This window comes from Dendrobates tinctorius, unplaced genomic scaffold (assembly GCF_039654945.1).
Source record: "Dendrobates tinctorius isolate UK_male_01 unplaced genomic scaffold, ASM3965494v1 ptg000342l, whole genome shotgun sequence".
Taxonomy (NCBI): domain Eukaryota; kingdom Metazoa; phylum Chordata; class Amphibia; order Anura; family Dendrobatidae; genus Dendrobates; species Dendrobates tinctorius.
This window is the reverse complement of record NW_027362008.1, coordinates 5425239-5447509: the sequence shown is the minus strand read 5'-3', so window position 1 is coordinate 5447509 and position 22271 is coordinate 5425239. Positions and strand designations below refer to the sequence as shown.

Genomic DNA, 22271 nt, shown 5'->3' with positions numbered 1-22271 from the left:
GCCCCCACGAGACTCGATGTCTACACTGGGAAGCCCCCACGAGACTCGATGTCTACACTGGGAAGCCCCCACGAGACTCGATGTCTACACTGGGAAGCCCCCACGAGACTCGATGTCTACACTGGGAAGCCCCCACGAGACTCGATCTCTACACTGGGAAGCCCCCAGGAGACTCGATCTCTACACTGGGAAGCCCCCACGAGACTCAATATCTACACTGGGAAGCCCCCACGAGACTCGATATCTACACTGGGAAGCCCCCACGAGACTCGATACACAGGGGCTTCTCACAAAATTAGAATATCATCAAAAAGTGAATTTCAGTTCTTCACTACAGACAGTGACTCTCCTCTATTCTATAGAGCCATTACACACAGAGTGATCTATTTCACGTGTTATTTCTGGTAATGTTGATGATTATGGCTTACAGCCAATGAGAACCCAAAAGTCATTATCTCAGTAAATTAGAATACTTTATAACACCAGCTGGAAAAATGATTGTAAAATCTGAAATGTCGTCCTCCTGAAATGTATGATCAGTAAATGCCCTCAATACTTGGTCGGGGCTCCTTCTGCATCAATTTCTGCATCAATGCGGCGTGGCATGGAGGCGATCAGCCTGTGGCACTGCTGAGGGGTTATGGAAGCCCAGGTTGCTTTGATAGCAGCCTTCAGCTCGTCTGCATTGTTGGGTCTGGTGTCTCTAATCTTCCTCCTGACAATCTCCATAGATTCTCTATGGGGTTAAGGTCAGGCGAGTTTGCTGCCAATCAAGCCCAGTGATACTGTTGTGTGTACACCAGGTATTGGTACTTTTGGCAGTGTGGACAGGGGCCAAGTCCTGCTGGAGAATGACATTTCCACCTCCATAAAGCTTGTCGGCATAGGGAAGCATGAAGAGCTCTAACATGTCCTGGTAGACGGCTGCGCTGACTTTGGTCTTGATAAAACACAGTGGACCTACACCAGCAGATGACATGGCTCCCCAAACCATCACTGATGGTGGAGACTTCACACTAGACCTCCAGCAGCTTGGATTGTGGCCTCTCCACTCTTCTTCCAAACTCTGGGACCACTGACCACAGTCCAGGTCTCCTTCTCCTTGGCCCAGGTAAGACGCTTCTGGCGTTGTCTATCGGTCATGAGTGGCTGACACAAGGAATGTGACACTTGTAGCCCATGTCCTGGACACGTCTGTGTGTGGTGTGAAGCAATGACTCCAGGAGCAGTCCACTCGTTGTGAATCTCCCGCACATTACTGAATGGCCTTTTCTTAACAATCCTTTCCAGGCTGCAGTTATCCCGGTGCCTTGTACACCTTTTTCTACCACACTTTTTCCTTCCACTCCACTTTCCATTAATATTCTCGGATACAGCGCTCTGTGAACAGCCGGCTTCCTTAGCAATGACCTTTTGTGGCTTCCCCTCCTTGTGGAGTGTGTCAGTGACTGCCTTCTGGACATCTGTCAGGTCAGCAGTCTTCCCCATGATTGTGGAGCTACTGTAACAGACTAAGGACCTTTATAAACACTTAGGAGCCTCCTTTACAGGTGTTTATTGTTAATTATTCTAATTTCCTGAGATAATGACTTTTGGGTTCTCATTGGCTGTAAGCCACAATCATCAACATCACCAGAGATAAACCCGTGACATAGATCCCTCTGGGTGTAATGACTCTATAGAATACAGGAGAGTCACTTTGTATTGAAGAACTGAAATAAATTCACTTTGATATTCTCATTTTGTGAGAAGCCCCAGTGTATATGTACCAGAAACGCCCCTAAGGCTCGATATATACTGGGAACACCCCAAAATGCTGAATATCTATACTGGGAACTCCTCACAATGCTCGATATGTATCCCATGACCACCTCACAATTTTTATATACAGTGAGGACAATAAGTATTTGATACATGGCTGATTTTGCAGTTTTCTCACCTACAAAGACTAGAGAGGTCTGTAATCGCAGGTACACTTCACCTGTGAGAGACAGACTCTAAGAATAAAAACCAGAAAATCTCATTAAATTGCATTTTATTGCACGAAATAAGTATTTGATCACCGACCAACCAGCAGGAATTCAGGCTCTCACAGTTAGTTTTTCTGTAAGAGGCCTCCTACTCCCCACTCATCATTACCTGTAGAAAAGACACCTATCCACACCCTCACTCACACTCCAACCTCTCCACCTGAACCCAATAGAAAATCTGTGGAGGAGCTGAAACTCAATGTTACCCAGCAGCAGCCCCGAAACCTGAAAGATCTGGAGAACATCTGTATGGAGGAGGGGGCCAATATCCCTGCTGCGGTGTGAGCAAACCTGGTCAAGAACCACAGGAAACGTCCGACCTCTGTAATTACAAAGGTTTCTGCACCAAATATTAAGTTCTGATTTTCTATTGTATCAGATACTTATTTCATGCAATAAAATGCTAATTAATTATGTAACAATCCTGCAATGTGGTTTTCTGATTGGTATCTTTAGATTCTGTCTCTCGCAGGTGTACCTATGATAAAAATTAGACCTCTCCCATTCTTTGTAGATGGGAAAACTTGCAAAATCGGCAGCTTATCAAATACTTATTTTCCCAAATAAATATTATTATTTATTACTATAGCGCCATTTATTCCATGGCGCTTTACATGTGAGGGGGGGTATACATAATAAAAACAAGTACAGTAATCTTACACAATACAAGTCACGACTGGTCCAGGAGGAGAGAGGACCCTGCCCGCGAGGGCTCACAATCTACAAGGGATGGGTGAGGAAACAGTAGGCGAGGGTAGAGCTGGTCGTGCAGCGGTTTGGTGGATCGGTGGTTACTGCAGGTTGTAGTCTTGTCGGAAGAGGTGGGTCTTCAGGCTCTTTTTGAAGGTTTCCATGGTAGGTGAGAGTCTGATATGTTGTGGTAGAGAGTTCCAGAGTAGGGGGATGCACGGGAGAAATCTTGTATACGATTGTGGGAAGAGGAGATAAGAGGGGAGTACAGAAGGAGATCTTGTGAGGATCGGAGTTTGCGTGCGTGCTGGTAGATACCAGGAGACGAGGTCACAGATGTATGGAGGACTCAGGTGGTGGATAGCTTTGTATGCCATGGTTAGGGTTTTGAACTGGAGTCTCCAGGTAATAGCGGGGGGACAGGTGGATTAGTCAGGCAGCAGAGTTTAGAATAGATTGGGGGGTGCGAAAGTGTTAGAGGGGAGGCCACAGAGCAGGAGGTTGCAGTAGTCAAGGCGGGAGATGATGAGGGCATGGACTAGGGTTTTTGCAGATTCTTGGTTGAGGAATGTACGGATCCGTGAAATATTTTTGAGTTGAAGTCGGCAGGAAGCGGAAAGGGCTTGGATATGTGGTTTGAAAGAGAGATCAGTGTCATGGATAACCCCGAGGCAGCGAGCTTGTGGGACTGGAGAGAGTGGGCAGCCGTTTACTTTAATGGATAGGTCTGTTGGGGGGTCACGTGAGATGGGGGAAAGATGATGAATTCTGTTTTGTCCATATTAACTTTTAGAAATCTAGCGGAGAAGAAGGATGAAATAGTGGACAGACATTGAGGGATTCTGGTTAGCAGGGAGGTGATATCTGGTCCAGAGATGTAGATCTGTGTGTCATCAGCATAGAGATGATACTGAAAGCCATGAGACTCTATGAGCTGTCCGAGGCCGAAGGTGTAAACGGAGAAGAGCAGGGGCCCTAGAACTGAACCTTGCGGGACTCTGACAGATAGGGGGCGCGGTGAGGAGGTGGTGTGTGAGTGGGAGACGCTGAATGTCCAGTCTGTTAGGTATGACGCAATCCAAGATAGGGCCAAGTCTGTGATACCAAGAGATGAGAGGGTCTGCAGTAATAGGGAATGGTCCACTGTGTCAAAAGCAGAGGACAGGACCAGGAGGAGGAGGACAGAGTAGTGTAGAAGGCAGAGGAGAGGTCAAGGAGGAGGAGGACAGAGTAGTGTAGAAGGCAGAGGACAGGTCCAGGAGGAGGAAGACAGAGTAGTGTAGAAGGCAGAGGACAGGTCCAGGAGGAGGAGGACAGTAGTGTAGAAGGCAGAGGACAGGTCCAGGAGGAGGAGGACAGAGTAGTGTAGAAGGCAGAGGACCGGTCCAGGAGGAGGAGGACAGTAGTGTAGAAGGCAGAGGACAGGTCCAGGAGGAGGAGGACAGAGTAGTGTAGAAGGCAGAGGACAGGTCCCGGAGGAGGAGGACAGTAGTGTAGAAAGCAGAGGACAGGTACAGGAGGAGGAGGACAGAGTAATGTAGAAGGCAGAGGACAGGTCCAGGAGAAGGAGGACAGAGTAGTGTAGAGGGCATAGCACAGGTCCAGGAGGAGGAGGACAGAGTAGTGTAGAAGGCAGAGGACAGGTCCAGGAGGAGGAGGACAGAGTAGTGTAGAAGGCAGAGGACAGGTCCAGGAGGAGGAGGACAGAGTAGTGTAGAAGGCAGAGGACAGGTCCAGGAGGAGGAAGACAGAGTAGTGTAGAAAGCAGAGGACAAGTCCAGGAGGAGGAGGACAGAGTAATGTAGAAGGCAGAGGACAGGTCCAGGAGAAGGAGGACAGAGTAGTGTAGAGGGCATAGCACAGGTCCAGGAGAAGGAGGACAGAGTAGTGTAGAAGGCAGAGGACAGGTCCAGGAGGAGGAGGACAGAGTAGTGTAGAAGGCAGAGGACAGGTTCAGGAGGAGGAGGACAGTAGTGTAGAAAACAGAGGACAGGTACAGGAGGAGGAGGACAGGTCCAGGAGAAGGAGGACAGAGTAGTGTAGAAGGCAGAGGACAGGTCCAGGAGGAGGAGGACAGAGTAGTGTAGGAGGCAGAGGACAGGTCCAGGAGGAGGAGGACAGAGTAGTGTAGAAGGCAGATGACAGGTCCAGGAGGAGGAGGACAGAGTAGTGTAGAAGGCAGAGGACAGGTCCAGGAGGAGGAGGACAGAGTAGTGAAGAAGGCAGAGGACAGGTCCAGGAGGAGGAGGACAGAGTAGTGTAGAAGGCAGAGGACAGGTCCAGGAGGAGGAGGACAGAGTAGTGTAGAAGGCAGAGGACAGGTCCAGGAGGAGGAGGACAGAGTAGTGTAGAAGGCAGAGGACAGGTCCAGGAGGAGGAGGACAGAGTAGTGTAGAAGGCAGAGGACAGGTCCAGGAGGAGGAGGACAGAGTAGTGTAGAAGGAAGAGGACAGGTCCAGGAGGAGGACAGAGCAGTGTCGTTTGGCTTTGGCCGTCAGTAGGTCATTGGTGACATTAGTCCGGTCAGTTTCAGTGGAGTGACGCGGTCGAAGGGGAAATAAGAAGAGAGGTGGGAGGACAGTTTGAAATTGACTAATACATACAGTATATATTCTATTATTCCTAAACCTTGTTATTCGGTGATTCCTTTGTATTCCCGTTCATACTGCACCCACACACACATGATACACCATTTGAAAGGCAAACTTGCTCCCTTCAGCAAGAAAATAGCCAAACAAATCACACATCCACGATTTTATCACTAAATACAGTTTAGACATTCATGTTCATAAACCTGCAGAAAGACACAATGACCTGCAGGTGGCGCCTCTCTCTCTACTATATAATCATCTAATTCTGTCTGTAACGGAAATCCCGCGAAATCCCACGTGGCTGGTTGGTCGCTGCCGGCCGGGCGCGACCAGTCAGAGACAGGCGCAGTCCGGCCACCATATTGCAATACCCAAGTGATGGTTATTCCAATATGGCACCCGCTGGTGGTACCAGGCCCTTCCACAGTACCACCAGTGGGACACCGCCGGAAAGCTGCTGGACCCGCCGCTGCCTGCCCACCCACCTCCGTGCAGTCACAGCCGGCAGAAAAGACCGCGGCTTGCGGCCTGTGCTGGAGATGGGGAGCGGACGCCCTCTGGTGGCGTCGCACCCCATCTCCAGCATAGGCCACAAACCAACGTCTTTCCTGCCGGCTACCCGCTGCTGGACCCGCCGCTGCTGGCCCTGCCGCCGCCGCTGCCTGCCCACTCACCTCTGTGCAGTCACAGTCGAGGGGGTGTAATGAGGGGGGTGTAATGAGGGGGGTGTAATGAGGGGGGTGTAATGGGTGGTAATGAGGGGGGGTAATGAGGGGGGTGTAATGGGGGGGTGTAATGAGGGGGTATAATGAGGGGGGTGTAATGAGGGGAGTGTAATGAGATGGGGGTAATGAGGGGGGTGTAATGAGGGGGGTGTAATGAGGGGGGAATAATGAGAGGGGGGTAATGAGGGGGTGTAATGAGGGGGGTGTAATGAGGGGGGAATAATGAGAGGGGTGTAATGAGAGGGGGGTAATGAGGGGAGTGTAATGAGGGGTGGTATTGAGGGGTGTAATGAGGGGGGTGTAATGAGGGGAATAATGAGGGGGGTGTAATGAGGGTAATGAGGGGAGTATAATGAGAGGGGTGTAATGAGGGTAATGAGGGGAGTGTAATGGGGGGTGTAATGAGAGGGGTGTAATGAGGGAGGGTAATGAGGGGGGTGTAATGAGGGGGGTGTAATGAGGGGGGTGTAATGAGGGAGGGTAATGAGGGGGTGTAATGAGGGGTGTAATGAGGGGGGTGTAATGAGGGGGTGTAATGAGGGTAATGAGGGGGGTGTAATGAGAGGGGTGTAATGAGGGGGTGTAATGAGGGTAATGAGGGGGGTGTAATGAGGGTAATGAGGGGGTGTAATGAGGGGAGTGTAATGGGGGGGTGTAATGAGGGGGTGTAATGAGGGTAATGAGGGGGGTGTAATGAGAGGGGTGTAATGAGGGGGTGTAATGAGGGTAATGAGGGGGGTGTAATGAGAGGGGTGTAATGAGGGGTGTAATGAGGGTAATGAGGGGGTGTAATGAGGGGAGTGTAATGGGGGGAATAATGAGAGGGGTGTAATGAGGGGGGTGTAATGAGAGGGGTATAATGAAGGGGGAATAATGAGAGGGGTGTAATGAGGGTGTGTAATGAGAGGGGGGTAATGAGGGGGTATAATGAGGGGAGTGTAATGGGGGGGGGAATAATGAGAGGGGTGCCGCTAGGACCCGCCGCCTGACTACACGCGCCGGATCCCGCCGCTGCCCACCCACCCACCTCCGTGCAGTCACAGCCTGTGCTGGAGATGGGGTGCGGCTGTGAATGCACGGAGGTGGGTGGGCCGCCACAGAGCTGCCCCCATTGTGATGTCACTGCCCTCCCGATGCGGTAGCATCCGGCACACATCTAGTGTGTATATAATGTGTGTGTGTGTGAGAGAAGACCCCTCAAGAGCTGCTGTATTTTGGGGACACCTTACAAGAATCACCGTGCGCAGGAAACGCCATTACCACCACATAATTACTGTAGTGTGGTATTATTGTTATGGCTGATCATGACTTTTTTTCATATACTGTTGGCTTTGGATGCCGCAGCACATTCCAGCGTTATCAGTGGAGCCAACGCCTCATGTGACCGGCCAAAGTACCTGTGTGTAACCACCCTCGGGAGCTGGGGGAGCGTCACACAGAGCAAAGTGCACCGCACTCTCCTCGCCGCGCCAGTGTGTATACCGGCTCCTCACCGTGCCTCTGTGTGTTTACCCCCTCCTCACTGTGCCTCTGTGTGTTTACCCCCTCCTCACTATGCCTCTGTATACCCCCTCCTCACTGTGCCTCTGTGTATACCCCCTCCTCACTGTGCCTCTGTGTATACCCCCTCCTCACTATGCCTCTGTATACCCCCTCCTCACTATGCCTCTGTATACCCCCTCCTCCCTGTGCCTCTGTATACCCCCTCCTCACTGTGCCTCTGTGTATACCCCCTCCTCACTGTGCCTCTGTATACCCCCTCCTCACTATGCCTCTGTATACCCCCTCCTCACTGTGCCTCTGTGTATACCCCTTCCTCACTGTGCCTCTGTGTGTATAGCCCCTCCTCACTATGCCTCTGTGCATACCCCCTCCTCACTGTGCCTCTGTGTATATACCCCCTCCTCACTGTGCCTCTGTGTGTATACCCCTCCTCACTGTGCCTCTGTGTGTATACCTCCTCACTGTGTCTCTGTGTATACCCCCTCACTGTGTCTGTGTATACCCCTCCTCACTGTGCCTCTGTGTATACCCCCTCCTCACTGTGCCTCTGTGTATATCCCCTCCTCACTGTGCCTCTGTGTATACCCCCTTCTCACTGTGCCTCTGTGCATACCCCCTCCTCACTGTGCCTCTGTGTATACCCCCTCCTCACTGTTCCTGTGTGTATACCCCTCCTCACTGTGCCTCTGTGTATACCCCCTCCTCACTGTGCCTCTGTGTATACCCCCTCCTCACTGTGCCTCTGTGTATACCCCCTCCTCACTGTGCCTCTGTGTATACCCCCTCCTCACTGTGCCTCTGTGTATATCCCCTCCTCACTGTGCCTCTGTGTATACCCCCTTCTCACTGTGCCTCTGTGCATACCCCCTCCTCACTGTGCCTCTGTGTATACCCCCTCCTCACTGTTCCTGTGTGTATACCCCTCCTCACTGTGCCTCTGTGTATACCCCCTCCTCACTGTGCCTCTGTGTATACCCCCTCCTCACTGTGCCTCTGTGTATAACCCCTCCTCACTGTGCCTCTGTGTATACCCCCTCCTCACTGTGCCTCTGTGTATACCCCCTCCTCACTGTGCCTCTGTGTATACCCCCTCACTGTGTCTGTGTATACCCCTCCTCACTGTGCCTCTGTGTATACCCCCTCCTCACTGTGCCTCTGTGTATACCTCCTCCTCACTGTGCCTCTGTGTATACCTCCTCCTCACTGTGCCTCTGTGTATACCCCCTCCTCACTGTGCCTCTGTGTATACCCCCTCCTCACTGTGCCTCTGTGTATAACCCCTCCTCACTGTGCCTCTGTGTATACCCCCTCATCACCGTGCCTCTGTGTATATCCCCTCCTCACTGTGCCTCTGTGTATACCCCCTCCTCACTGTGTCTCTGTGTATATCCCCTTCTCACATTGCCTCTGTGTATACCCCCTCCTCACTGTGCCTCTGTGTACACACCCTCATCACTGTGCCTCTGTTTATACCCCCTTCTCACTGTACCTCTGTGTATACCGTCTCCTCACAATACATGTGTGTATACCGCCTCCTCACTGTGCCACAGTCTCACTGTCTTTTCACTGTGCCTCTGTGTATACCTCCTCCTCACTGTGCCTCTGTGTATACCCCCTCCTCACTGTGCCTCTGTGTATACCCAGTACTCACTGTGCCTCTGTGTATACCCAGTACTCACTGTGCCTCTGTGTATACCCCCTCCTCACTGTACCGCTGTGTATGTCGCCTACTCATGGTACCTCTGTGTATACCCCCTCCTCACTGTGCCTCTGTGTATACCCCCTCTTCACTGTACCGCTGTGTATGTCGCCTCCTCATGGTACCTCTGTGTATACCCCCCTCCTCACTGTGCCTCTGTGTATACCTCCTCCTCACCGCACCTAGGTATATGCCCCTGCTCACCGTGCCTGTGTGTGTATACCACCATCTCACCGCGCCTGTGTGTACCGGCTCTTCACCGCACCTGTGTGTATACTGCCTCCTCACCACAACTGTGTGTATACTGACTCCTCACCGCACCTGTATGTATACCGCCTCCTCCTCACTGTGCCTGTGTGTATACCGGCTCCTCACCGTGCCTGTGTGTATACCGCCTCCACACCTGTGGGTATACTGCCTCCTCACCGCACCTGTGGGTATACCGCCTCCTCACCGCACCTGTGTGTGTACCGCCTCCTCACCGCACCTGTGTGTATACTGCCTCCACATCACACCTAGGTATATGCCCCTACTCACCGTGCCTGTGTGTATACCGGCTCCTCACCGCACCTGTGTGTATACGGGCTCCTCACCGCACCTGTGTGTATACTGCCTCCTCACCCAGCATGTGTATATACCGGCTCCTCACGGTGTCTGTGTGTATACTGCCTCCTCACCCAGCCTGTGTATATACTGGCTCCTCACCGCGCCTGTTTGTATACCGCCTCCTCACCTCACCTGTGTGTATACTGCCTTCTCACCCAGCCTGTGTATATACCAGCTCCTCACGGCGCCTGTGTGTATACTGCCTCCTCACCGCGCCTGTGTGTATACCTCCTCCTCACCGCACCAGTGTGTATACTGCCTCCTCCCTGCGCCTGTGTATATATCGGCTCCTCACGGCACCTGTGTGTATATTGCCTCCTCACCCAGCCTGTGTATATACCGGCGCCTCACCGCGCCTGTGTGTATACTGCCTCCTCACCACGCCTGTGTGTATACCGCCTCCTCACCGCGCCTGTGTGTACACTGCCTCTGCATCGCACCTAGGTATATGCTCCTGCTCACCGCGCCTGTGTATACTGCCTCCGCATTTCACCTAGGTATATGCCCTTGCTCACTGCGCCTGTGTGTATACCCGCTCCTCACCGCGCCTGTGTGTATACCGGCTCCTCACTGTGCCTGTGTGTATACCGCCTCCTCACCGAACCTGTGTGTATACTGCCTCATCACCGCGCCTGTGTGTATACTGCCTCTGCATCGCACCTAGGTATATGCCCCTGCTCACCGCACCTGTGTGTATACTGCCTCTGCATCGCACCTAGGTATATGCCCCTGCTCACCGTGCCTGTGTGTATACCGGCTCCTCACCGCGCCTGTGTGTATACCGGCTCCTCACAGAACTGCACCAGATTCTGCACCGTGTGCACATACCTTAAAGGCTACAAGCCCATCTTCAGAGATGTTGATGTTAGGCTATGGGGTGAACTAGGGTAAAATCCGCTGCTGATCCGCAGGAAAAATGCATCGTGTGCACATGGCCTTCAACCTTAAATACTATGTTGCTATGTTACTATGATGCTCCTTTATCGAAGGTATGCAACATAGCCATGAAGTTTACAACCCATGGCACTGTAGCTAATCTCCCTGGACATGGAAGGCATAGAAAAATCGATAAATTGTTGCAACGCATGATAGCCCGGATGGTGGATAAACAGTCCCATTCAAGTTCCAAAGAAATTCAAACTGTAGGCTCAGGGTGCTTCAGTGTCAGTGTGAACCATCTGTCAACATTTGAATGAAATTAAACACTATGGTAGGAGACCCATGAGGACCCAACTGTTGACGCAGAGGTATAGAAAAGCTAGACAGCAGTTTGCCAAAATGTAGGCTAGTAAGTACGGTAAATGTCCTTCTGGGAAAGTGTCTTGTCAACAGATGAGACCAAGATGGAGCTTTTTGGAAAAGTGCATCATTCTACTGTTTACCGAAAACTGAATGAGGCCTACAAAGAAAAGAACACAGTACCTGTAGTCAAATATGGTGGAGGCTTACAGATGTTTTTGGGTTGTTTTGCTGCCTCTGCCACTGGGGTGCCTTGACTGTGTGCAAGGCATCATGAAATCTGAAGATTACCAAAATATTTTGGGTTGCAATGTTGTTCTATCACGGGAATACTGCAACAGAGAAGGGCTAGAAGATTGCGGCATCTGGTTGCACAAACTTCTGCTCTGATTAGAACTGCTTCATCTTCCTATTAATAGTGCATGTTTTCCTTTCCCTGCCATTGCAAGGATTAATCAGCTCTGTTGCTGTCCTGGAGCTCTACATTCTGAATTGTCTCAGCTGTTCTGTGTTGGCCACTCCCCTCTGGTACATATGCTGGCACTTGGGAGTTGCCAGTGATTGTTCTACTTCCTGGTTTGGAGTTGAAGAAGAGAGTGCAGTTTTTGGAGTAGGTGGTAGGACAGTTTTTCAGGAGAGCTTGTTTGCGTCTTTATCCTCATCCTCTCCCATTTATCCCTTCTATTCCTCCCCTGATTCCCACTTTGTTTTGTGAGTGTATTTGTATGATAGTAGTTTTCTTTTATCTCTGTCTGTCTACCCCTGTCTGTCTGGTTTGTGTTTTCCATAACACTCTGTTCCCACACCTCCTTGGGTGGTGGAGGAAACAGATAACAGCTAAGATAGGAGCATGGCAAGGTACGAGTCCCTGGCATCTACACCCCCCGGGATAATCTAGGGTGCCCCAAGCTCGAGGGATCGGGTAGGTGCTCATTGTGTCTTGCCACTTCTGACAAGTGCCTAGTGTCAGACAGCTAGGTTTGTGCCTTAGGTCATGGGTCTTCCAAAAGGGCAGTGACCCTAAACATACTTCAATAAGCCCCCAGAGAGAGTTCTGAAGTGGCATCGCATTGATCACCTGTGGAGAGATCTTAGAAAATTGCTATTGGGAGAAGGCGCCTTCAAATAAGAGAGACCTGGAGCAGTTTGCAAAAGAAGAGTGCTCCAAAATCCCAGCTGAGAGGTGTAAGCAGCTTGTGGATGGTTATAGGAAGCGATTGCATTAATTTATTCCAAAGGGTGTGCAACCAAATATAAAGTTGAGAGTGCCAACAAATTTGACCTGCACACTTTGGGGGTTTTGTGTGAAATAATGTAAATTTTGCCTTTTTAGACATCTTTTTTTTTGCGTTGTTCCAATACGCACAAAGGAAATGAACTTCTGTATAACAAAACGTGTGGAATTGTAATAATTTTCTGGGAGAAATACTTAATTTTTTGGAAAAACTTCAAGGGTGCCAGCACTTTTGAACACAACTGTGTATACTAGATATAAAAACTCTACACGCCCCTGTTAAAATGCCAGTTATTTGTAATGTAAAAAACTTACACCAAGAATATTTGTATGGAAATATGCTAACAAAGAAAAAGAAGCTGTGGTGCTATCTAAGCACAGTAACTTTGTGTCCAATAATATAAAGCGAGTAGTAAAGCTACCTGGTGTAGTAAAGCTCACCTGGTGTAGTAAAGCTCACCTGGTGTAGTAAAGCTCACCTGGTGCAGTAAAGCTCACCTGGTGCAGTAAAGCTCACCTGGTGCAGTAAAGCTCACCTGGTGTAGTAAAGCTCACCTGGTGTAGTAAAGCTCACCTGGTGTAGTAAAGCTCACCTGGTGTAGTAAAGCTCACCTGGTGTAGTAAAGCTCACCTGGTGTAGTAAAGCTCACCTGGTGTAGTAAAACTACCTGGTGCAGTAAAGCTCACCTGGTGTAGTAAAGCTCACCTGGTGTAGTAAAGCTACCTGGTAGAGTAAAGCTCACCTGGTGTAGTAAAGCTCACCTGGTGTAGTAAAGCTCACCTGGTGTAGTAAAGCTCACCTGGTGTAGTAAATGTAACTGATTGAGGCACAACTCCCGCTTTACTTTGGATTCAAATGTAATAGACTGCGGCCACTGCCCGAATGATGGGGAAATCGCCTCCAGGAGTTTCCCACGGTGAGAGAATCAGGAGTGAGAACCAGGATCAGCGCTGTCTTTTGGGAACCACATTTGAATCTAGGACAAGGTCTGGTAGGCTGCATTTTTTCCCATTTGCCTTACCCATCAGAGGGAGGTGACCTTGCTGTTGTCGTTGGGCCTACATGAATTGGCCAATTTATGCACAGAGAACCTTTATTTTTTTTAAATTACATAAGATAATCTAACACCGAAAACAGCAAAGGGAAAAAATGCAATCTACCAGACCTTGTCCTCGATTCAAACGTGGTTACCAAGAGACGGCGCTGATCCTGGTTCTCGCTTCTGATTCTTACACCAAGAATAATCATTTCACTTCTTTTTCCACCATTAATGTCGCCCTTACTCTACAAATCCGTTGAGAAACAAACTGAAATTATTTTGAGGGAAAAAATGTAAAAATAGCTATACTGATGTGGTTGAATGAGTGAGAGCACGCTCTTATAATTGAACCTGTGGGTTGTTTTCAGATTTTAGCCAGTCACATTTCCCCTCTTGTTACATAGTCCGTACACAGCTGCCATCAATTATAGTGATTCTGAATAAACCCAGAGAGAGGTTTGTATTTTTCTTGCATTTTCTGGTCCATAAACAGCTGATAACACAGCAAGGGATCTGATTGTGGTAAGTTGTCATTCAGGAGAAGGTACAAAGACATTACCACCAGGCATTAGATCAATAATGGACAATGTGAAGATGTCATCAAGAAGGGTCTGAAATGTGTTGCAACAGTGACATTGCTTAGAAATCATAGGATACGGACCAAGGAGAATAGTATTCTACAGGTGAACAACTGCCTACATGGATGGTGCCGTGAGCAACGTTTTGGCTTTCTTGACCCTGGAGAGAATTGCCTGTATAATGGACTCCTTGTTAGAGATGGGTTTGATCTTACGAACACAGGAAAACATATATTTGGTAGCTGCCTTGCTACACACATCAGGAGAGTAATAAATAGAACTACCAATAATAATTGTCGTGTGAACGAAGATTAATATACCTATATAGTAGAGACACGACTAAAGTAAATTTGAATATTAACATACCGTTTATATTTGAGTATAAGCCGACCCGGGTATAAGCCGAGGCACCTCATTTTACCAAGGAAAACTGGGTAAGCTTGTTGACTTGAGTATAAGCCGGGTATGCATTGTCCCCTCATCCCTGTCCTGGTATACATGGCTCCCCCCCGTCCTGTCCTGGTATGCATGGCTCCGATGTCCTGTCCTGGTATGTGGCTCCCCAGTCCTGTCCTTCTATGCATGGCTCCCCCTTCCTGTCCTGGTATGCATGGCTCCCCCCATCCTGTCCTGGTATACATGGCTCCCCCATCCTGTCCTGGTATGCATGGCTCCCCAGTCCTGTCCTTCTATGCATGACTCCCCCTTCCTGTCCTGGTATGCATGGCTCCCCAGTCCTGTCCTTCTATGCATGACTCCCCCTTCCTGTCCTGGTATGCATGGCTCCCCCATCCTGTCCTGGTATGCATGGCTCCCCCATCCTGTCCTGGTATGCATGGCTCCCCAGTCCTGTCCTTCTATGCATGGCTCCCCAGTCCTGTCCTTCTATGCATGGCTCACCCTTCCTGTCCTGGTATGCATGGCTCCCCCGTCCTGTCCTGGTATGCGTGGCTCCCCCGTCCTGTCCTGGTATGCGTGGCTCCCCCATCCTGTCCTGGTATACGTGGCTCCCCCGTCCTGTTCTGGTATGCGTGGCTCCCCAGTCCTGTCCTGGTATGCGTGGCTCCCCCATCCTGTCCTGGTATACATGGCTCCCCCATCCTGTCCTGGTATACATGGCTCCCCCGTCCTGTCCTGGTATGCGTGGCTCCCCCCGTCCTGTCCTTCTATGCATGACTCCCCCGTCCTGTCCTGGTATGCATGGCTCCCCCGGCCTGTCCTGGTATGCATGGTTCCCCCATCCTGTCCTGGTATGCATGGCTCCCCCGTCCTGTCCTGGTATGCATGGCTCCCCCGTCCTGTCCTGGTATGCATGGCTCCCCAGTCCTGTCCTTCTATGCATGACTCCCCCTTCCTGTCCTGGTATGCATGGCTCCCCAGTCCTGTCCTTCTATGCATGACTCCCCCTTCCTGTCCTGGTATGCATGGCTCCCCCATCCTGTCCTGGTATGCATGGCTCCCCCATCCTGTCCTGGTATGCATGGCTCCCCAGTCCTGTCCTTCTATGCATGACTCCCCCTTCCTGTCCTGGTATGCATGGCTCCCCAGTCCTGTCCTTCTATGCATGACTCCCCCTTCCTGTCCTGGTATGCATGGCTCCCCCATCCTGTCCTGGTATGCATGGCTCCCCCATCCTGTCCTGGTATGCATGGCTCCCCAGTCCTGTCCTTCTATGCATGGCTCCCCCATCCTGTCCTGGTATGCGTGGCTCCCCAGTCCTGTCCTTCTATGCATGACTCCCCCGTCCTGTCCTGGTATGCATGGCTCCCCCATCCTGTCCTGGTATGCATGGCTCCCCAGTCCTGTCCTTCTATGCATGACTCCCCCTTCCTGTCCTGGTATGCATGGCTCCCCAGTCCTGTCCTTCTATGCATGACTCCCCCTTCCTGTCCTGGTATGCATGGCTCCCCCATCCTGTCCTGGTATGCATGGCTCCCCCATCCTGTCCTGGTATGCATGGCTCCCCAGTCCTGTCCTTCTATGCATGGCTCCCCCATCCTGTCCTGGTATGCGTGGCTCCCCAGTCCTGTCCTTCTATGCATGACTCCCCCGTCCTGTCCTGGTATGCATGGCTCCCCCGTCCTGTCCTGGTATGCATGGTTCCCCCATCCTGTCCTGGTATGCATGGCTCCCCCGTCCTGTCCTGGTATGCATGGCTCCCCCGTCCTGTCCTGGTATGCATGGCTCCCCAGTCCTGTCCTTCTATGCATGACTCCCCCTTCCTGTCCTGGTATGCATGGCTCCCCAGTCCTGTCCTTCTATGCATGACTCCCCCTTCCTGTCCTGGTATGCATGGCTCCCCCATCCTGTCCTGGTATGCATGGCTCCCCAGTCCTGTCCTTCTATGCATGGCTCCCCAGTCCTGTCCTTCTATGCATGGCTCCCCCTTCCTGTCCTGGTATGCATGGCTCCCCCGTCCTGTCCTGGTATGCATGGCTCCCCCGTCCTGTCCTGGTATGCGTGGCTCCCCCCGTCCTGTCCTGGTATGCGTGGCTCCCCCATCCTGTCCTGGTATACATGGCTCCCCCGTCCTGTTCTGGTATGCGTGGCTCCCCAGTCCTGTCCTTCTATGCATTGCTCCCCCTTCCTGTCCTGGTATGCATGGCTCCCCTGTCCTGTCCTGGTATGCATGGCTCCCCTGTCCTGTCCTGGTATGCATGGCTCCCCTGTCCTGTCCTGGTATACATGGCTCCCTCGCCCTGTCCTGGAATGCATGGCTCCCTCGTCCTGTCATAGTAACATAGTAAGGCCGAAAAAAGACATTAGTCCATCCAGTTCAGCCTATAAAATTCTGTCAGAATAAATCCCCAGATCTACGTCCTTCCAAAGAACCTAATAACTGTAAGATACAATATTGTTACTCTCCAGGAAGACATCCAGGCCTCTCTTGAACCCCTCGACTGAGTTTGCCATCACCACCTCCTCAGGCAGGGAATTCCAGATTCTCACTGCCCTAACAGTAAAAAATCATCTTCTATGTTGGTGGAAAAACCTTTTCTCCTCCAGACGCAGAGAATGCCCCCTTGTGACCGTCACTTTCCTTGGTATAAACAGATCCTCGGAGAGATATTTGTATTGGCCCCTTATATACTTATACATGGTTATTAGATCGCCCCTCAGTCGTCTTTTTTCTAGACTAAATAATCCTAATTTTGCGAATCTCTCTGGGTATTGTAGTTCCCCCATCCCCTTTATTAATTTTGTTGCCCTCCTTTGTACCCGCTCTAGTTCCATTATATCCTTCCTGAGCACCGGTGCCCAAAACTGTACACAGTACTCCATGTGCGGTATAACCAGAGATTTGTACAGAGGCAGTATAATGCTCTCATCATGTGTATTCAGACCTCTTTTAATGCACCCCATGATCCTGTTTGCCTTGGCAGCTGCTGCCTGGCACTGGCTGCTCCAGGTAAGTTTATCATTAACTAGGATCCCCAAGTCCTTCTCCATGTCAGATTTACCCAGTGGTTTCCCGTTCAGTGTGTAATGGTGATATTGATTCCTTCTTCCCATGTGTATAACCTTACATTTATCATTGTTATACCCCATCTGCCACCTTCCGGCCCAAGTTCCCAACTTATCCAGATCCATCTGTAGCAGAATACTATCTTCTCGTACTGACTGCTTTACATAGTTTTGTGTCATCTGCAAATATCGATATTTTTCTGTGTAAACCTTCTACCAGATCGTTAATAAATATGTTGTAGAGAAGAGGTCCCAACACCGACCCCTGCAGTCCCCACTGGTCACAGCGACCCAGTTAGAGAATATACCATTTATAACCCCCCTCTGCTTTCTATCACTCAGCCAGTTACTTACCCATTTACACACATTCTCCCCCAGACCCAGCATTCTCATTTTGTGTACCAACCTCTTGTGTGGCATGGGATCGAATGCTTTGGAAAAATCAAGATCTACCACATCCAATGACTCACCTTGGTCCAGTCTATAGCTTACCTCTTCATAAAAGCTGATTAGATTGGTGTGACAGGAGCGATTCCTCATAACCCCATGCTGATATGGCGTTACACAGTTATTCTCAGTGAGATCATCCAGAATAACATCCCTCAGAAACCCTTCACATATCTCACCAACAATAGAGGTTAGACTTACTGGCCTATAATTTCCCGGTCACTTTTAGAGCCTTTTTGAATATTGGTGCCACATTTGCTATGCGCCGCCTGTGGAACAGACCCCCGTCGCTATAGAGTCTCTAAATATAAGAAATAATGGCTTGTCTATTCCATTCCTTAGTTCTCTTAGTGCTCGTGGGTGTATGCCATCCGGAGCCAGAGAGTTATCTATTGTAATCTTATGTAGCCGGTTTCGCCCCTCTTCTTGGGTTAGATTGGTGACCCTTAATATCGGGTTTTCTTTGTCTCTCGGCATTTCATTTTCCACCGTGAATACCGTGGAGAAGAAGGTGTGTAATATATTCGCTTTTTCCTCGTCATCTACAACCATTCTTCCCTCACAGTTTTATAAGGCTCCTACACTGTCACTTATGATTCTGTTACTATTGATATAGGTGAAGAACAGCTTGGGATTAGTGTTACTCTCCTTTGTGCTTCTCTGTCTCCTTTTTGGCAGCTTTAATTAGTTTGTTAGATAAAGTATTTTTCTCCCTATAGTTGTTAGATCCTCAGCGGGGCCGTCCTGCTTTAGTAGTAAATGCTTTCTTGTTACTGGTAATCGCCCCTCTTACTTCTGTGTTTAGCCACATTGGGTTTTTCCTATTTCTTGTCCTTTTATTCCCACAAGGTATAAACCGCTTACAGCGCCTATTAAGGATGTTCTTACACATTTCCCATTTATTATCTGTATTCTTATTTCTGAGGACATTGTCCCAGTCACCAGATTAAGGGCGTCTCTAAGCTGGGCACACTTTGCCTTCCTAAAGTTCAGTGTTTTTGTGACTCCCTGACAAGTCCCCCTAGCGAAACACACGTGACAATGTACAATATTGTGGTCGCTATTTCCTAGATGCCCGACCACCTGCAGATCTGTTATTCTGTCATGGTATGCATTGCTCCTCCATCCTGTCCTGGTATGCATGGCTCCTCCATCCTGTCCTGGTATGCATGGCTCCTCCATCCTGTCCTGGTATGCATGGCTCCTCCATCCTGTCCTGGTGTGCATGGCTCCCCCATTCTGTCCTGGTATGCATGGCTCCCCCATCGCTGTCCTTGAATGCATGGCTCCCCCATCGCTGTCCTTGTATGCATGGCTCCCCCATCGCTCACCTTCCACCAGCATCTCGTTGGTCCCGGCGCCCTCGCAGTATCTCATTGGTCCCAGCGCCGACAGCTCTTCCTGTTCCGAGCGAACATGGGGCCCCACTCATTAAGGTAATGAATATTCCCTCCACGCCTATGGGAGTGGAGAGTTACGCATATTCATTACCTTAATGAGCGGGGCCATGTGATTGCTCGGCACAGGAAGAGCTGTTGGCATTGGGACCAATGAGATGCTGCGAGGGAGCGCAGGAGGGTGAGTAGGATGTCTTCAGGAAGCCGGCGGCTGTCACTGCGTGCTATAAAAGAAATGAATATTCATTTCTCTTTAGCAGCAGCACAGGCTTTAGCCACAGCCGCCGTCTCCTGCCTCTGTCACCCGGCACTCCCCCTCTCCCGCCGGATTTCTGGGACAATTGACTCATTTATAAGCCGAGGTGGGAGCTTTCACTTCAGCACAGCAATTTTACCTCAGAACTTGCCAGCCTCCGGCTGAAGATGAGGAGGAATTTCACATTTCAGCGACCTCCGAATCTCCAGAAGAAAGGCTTCTCCAGAGGAAGATGGAAGTTCTGGAATAGCCGCGCCCAGACCTGAACCCAATGACAATCTGTGGCTCTGCGGTGACGTGAAGAGAGCTCTATACCCAGGAGATGCTCCCACAGTCGGACCGATATGGAGCTGCTGCAAGGAGGAGCAAACGTCGACCATTCTAGATAGATCTCAACCCAAAGAGACTGAATGCTGTCAGAAACTCACAGGGGACTGCAGCAAAGTATTAGTGTAAGCGTGTACAAATTTATGCAACCACATTATTGCACTCATTTTTATTTTTTCTGTCGAAAAGATTTCCGTTTAGTTTTCACTGGATTTGCACCAATTATGGATGTCATTAAAGGGAGAAAAGTTCTGAAATGATTCTTCACATAATGAAAACCTGGGCTGTTAATAGGAGTGTGTAGACTTTACATCCATTGTCAGTGGTAAGAGCCCCTGTTATCAGATCTCGCTGCACGCAATGGAGAGGTGCCATGATGTGCGTCCTCCCTGCATTACAAGTTATCTTGTCCGGTCAGCAGGTGTCTCCGCTTCATGGCGTCTAACAGACAGGGAAACAGACTGGCATGGACACAGAGATCATGTGAAGGCCCAATGACTGATTCTCTCCTTTTATTGGTGTCTCCAGGTGCGGCACCGCCAGTCCGGCCAAATCATGGTGCTCAAGATGAACAAGATGATGAGCAACCGCGCCAACATGCTCCGAGAGGTGCAACTAATGAATCGACTGTGTCACCCCAATATCCTGAGGTAAAGGTCGCTCTCATCCTATGTTTTACCCCATCACCCTACTATCCTGAGGTAAAGGTTAAACTCATCCTATGTTTTACCCCATCACTAGTGTTGAGCATTCCGATACCGCAAGTATCGGGTATCGGCCGATACTTGCTGTATCGGAATTCCGATACCGACTTCCGATATTTTTTCAATATCGGAAGTCGGCATCGGAATCGGAAGTTCAAAGTTGATTGACAGCCTGACGTCATCATGATGCGCGGTGTGTGCGCATCATGATGCGCCGTCATTTCGGGCCTTCCGGGGGTCTCTGCCGGCCTGCCGGGGGGCTGTGTGGACTGCCCGGGGTCTGTACCGGCCTGCCGGGGGGCTGTGCCGGCCTGCCGGTGGTCTGTGCACCCTGTGGGGGTCTGTACCGGCCTGCCGGGGGGGCTGTGCCGGCCTGCCGGGGGGGCTGTGCCGGCCTGCCGGTGGTCTGTGCACCCTGTGGGGGTCTGTACCGGCCTGCCGGGGGGCTGTGCCGGCCTGCCGGTGGTCTGTGCACCCTGTGGGGGTCTGTGCCGGCCTGCCGGGGGGCTGTGCCGGCCTGCCGGGGGGCTGTGCTGATGTCCGGGGGTCTGTGCAAGCATCGTCCGATGGGACTACAAGTCCCATCTGGCGATGCCTGCTACCATGACAGTGATTGACACATTAGCCAATGATGGGACAGTAGTAGTCCCATCATCCGGCTAATGTGTTAAATGTTAAAAAAAAAAAAAATACTACATACATACTACATGCATGCTACATACATACTACATGCTACATACATACTACATACATACTACATACATACTACATACATACCACATACATACCACATACATACCACATACATACCACATACATACCACATACATACTACATACATACTACATACATACTACATACATACTACATACATAACACATATATACTACATACATACTACATACATATTACATATATACTACATGCATGCTACATACATACTACATGCTACATACATACTACATACATACTACATACATACTACATACATACTATATGCTACATACATACTACATATATACTACATGCATGCTACATACATACTGCATGCTACATGCATGCTACATACATACTACATACATACTACATGCTACATACATACCACATATATACTACATACATACTACATACAATACATTCATACAATACATACATAGACATACAGTACATATAACATAGAGTAACATACTTACCAATACTTGTCACATTGTTCCCCGAAGCCATTGTCTTTTACGGAATAAATATTAACATAACAAACCACAAAAATACTCACCCACGATCCGAAGCAGTCCACGAGTGTGTCCCACGACGATCTTGGGTAGAGAACTGCAGCATCAGCTGTTGCTGCCGTTCTCTACGGGCTGCAGGAATCCAATGACGGAAGGTAGGTATCCTTCCGCACTGTATTCCTCCGCCACTTAAAAAAAAAAAAAAGTCCCTAGTCTCACTTTATGCCATTGCTGCTTGGGAATTTCCCACACCACCCACACTGTTACCACCCACCTTTCGTGTCTACCTCTTTCCTCATAGACTGTAAGCTTGCGAGCAGGGCCCTCACTCCTCTTGGTATTTGTTATAATCTACTGTATGTGATTATTGTTATGCTGTAATGTCTATTGTCTGTACAAATCCCCTCTGAAATGTAAAGTGCTGCGGAATATGTCGGCGCTATAAAAATAAAATTTATTATTATTTATTATTATTCCGTCATTGGATTCCTGCAGCCCGTAGAGAACGACA

The 22271-nt window shown here is 49.9% G+C and overlaps 1 protein-coding gene across 1 annotated transcript in view; it reads left to right on the top strand.

The window, feature by feature from the left end:
• Positions 1 to 22271, top strand: part of LOC141074885 (dual specificity testis-specific protein kinase 2-like) — a 112515-nt gene that overhangs the window by 25688 nt on the left and 64556 nt on the right. Inside the window, exon 3 of the mRNA XM_073562193.1 lies at positions 20356 to 20477. Coding sequence (XP_073418294.1) covers positions 20356 to 20477 — 122 coding nt within the window. The remainder of the gene's footprint in view (positions 1 to 20355; positions 20478 to 22271) is intronic.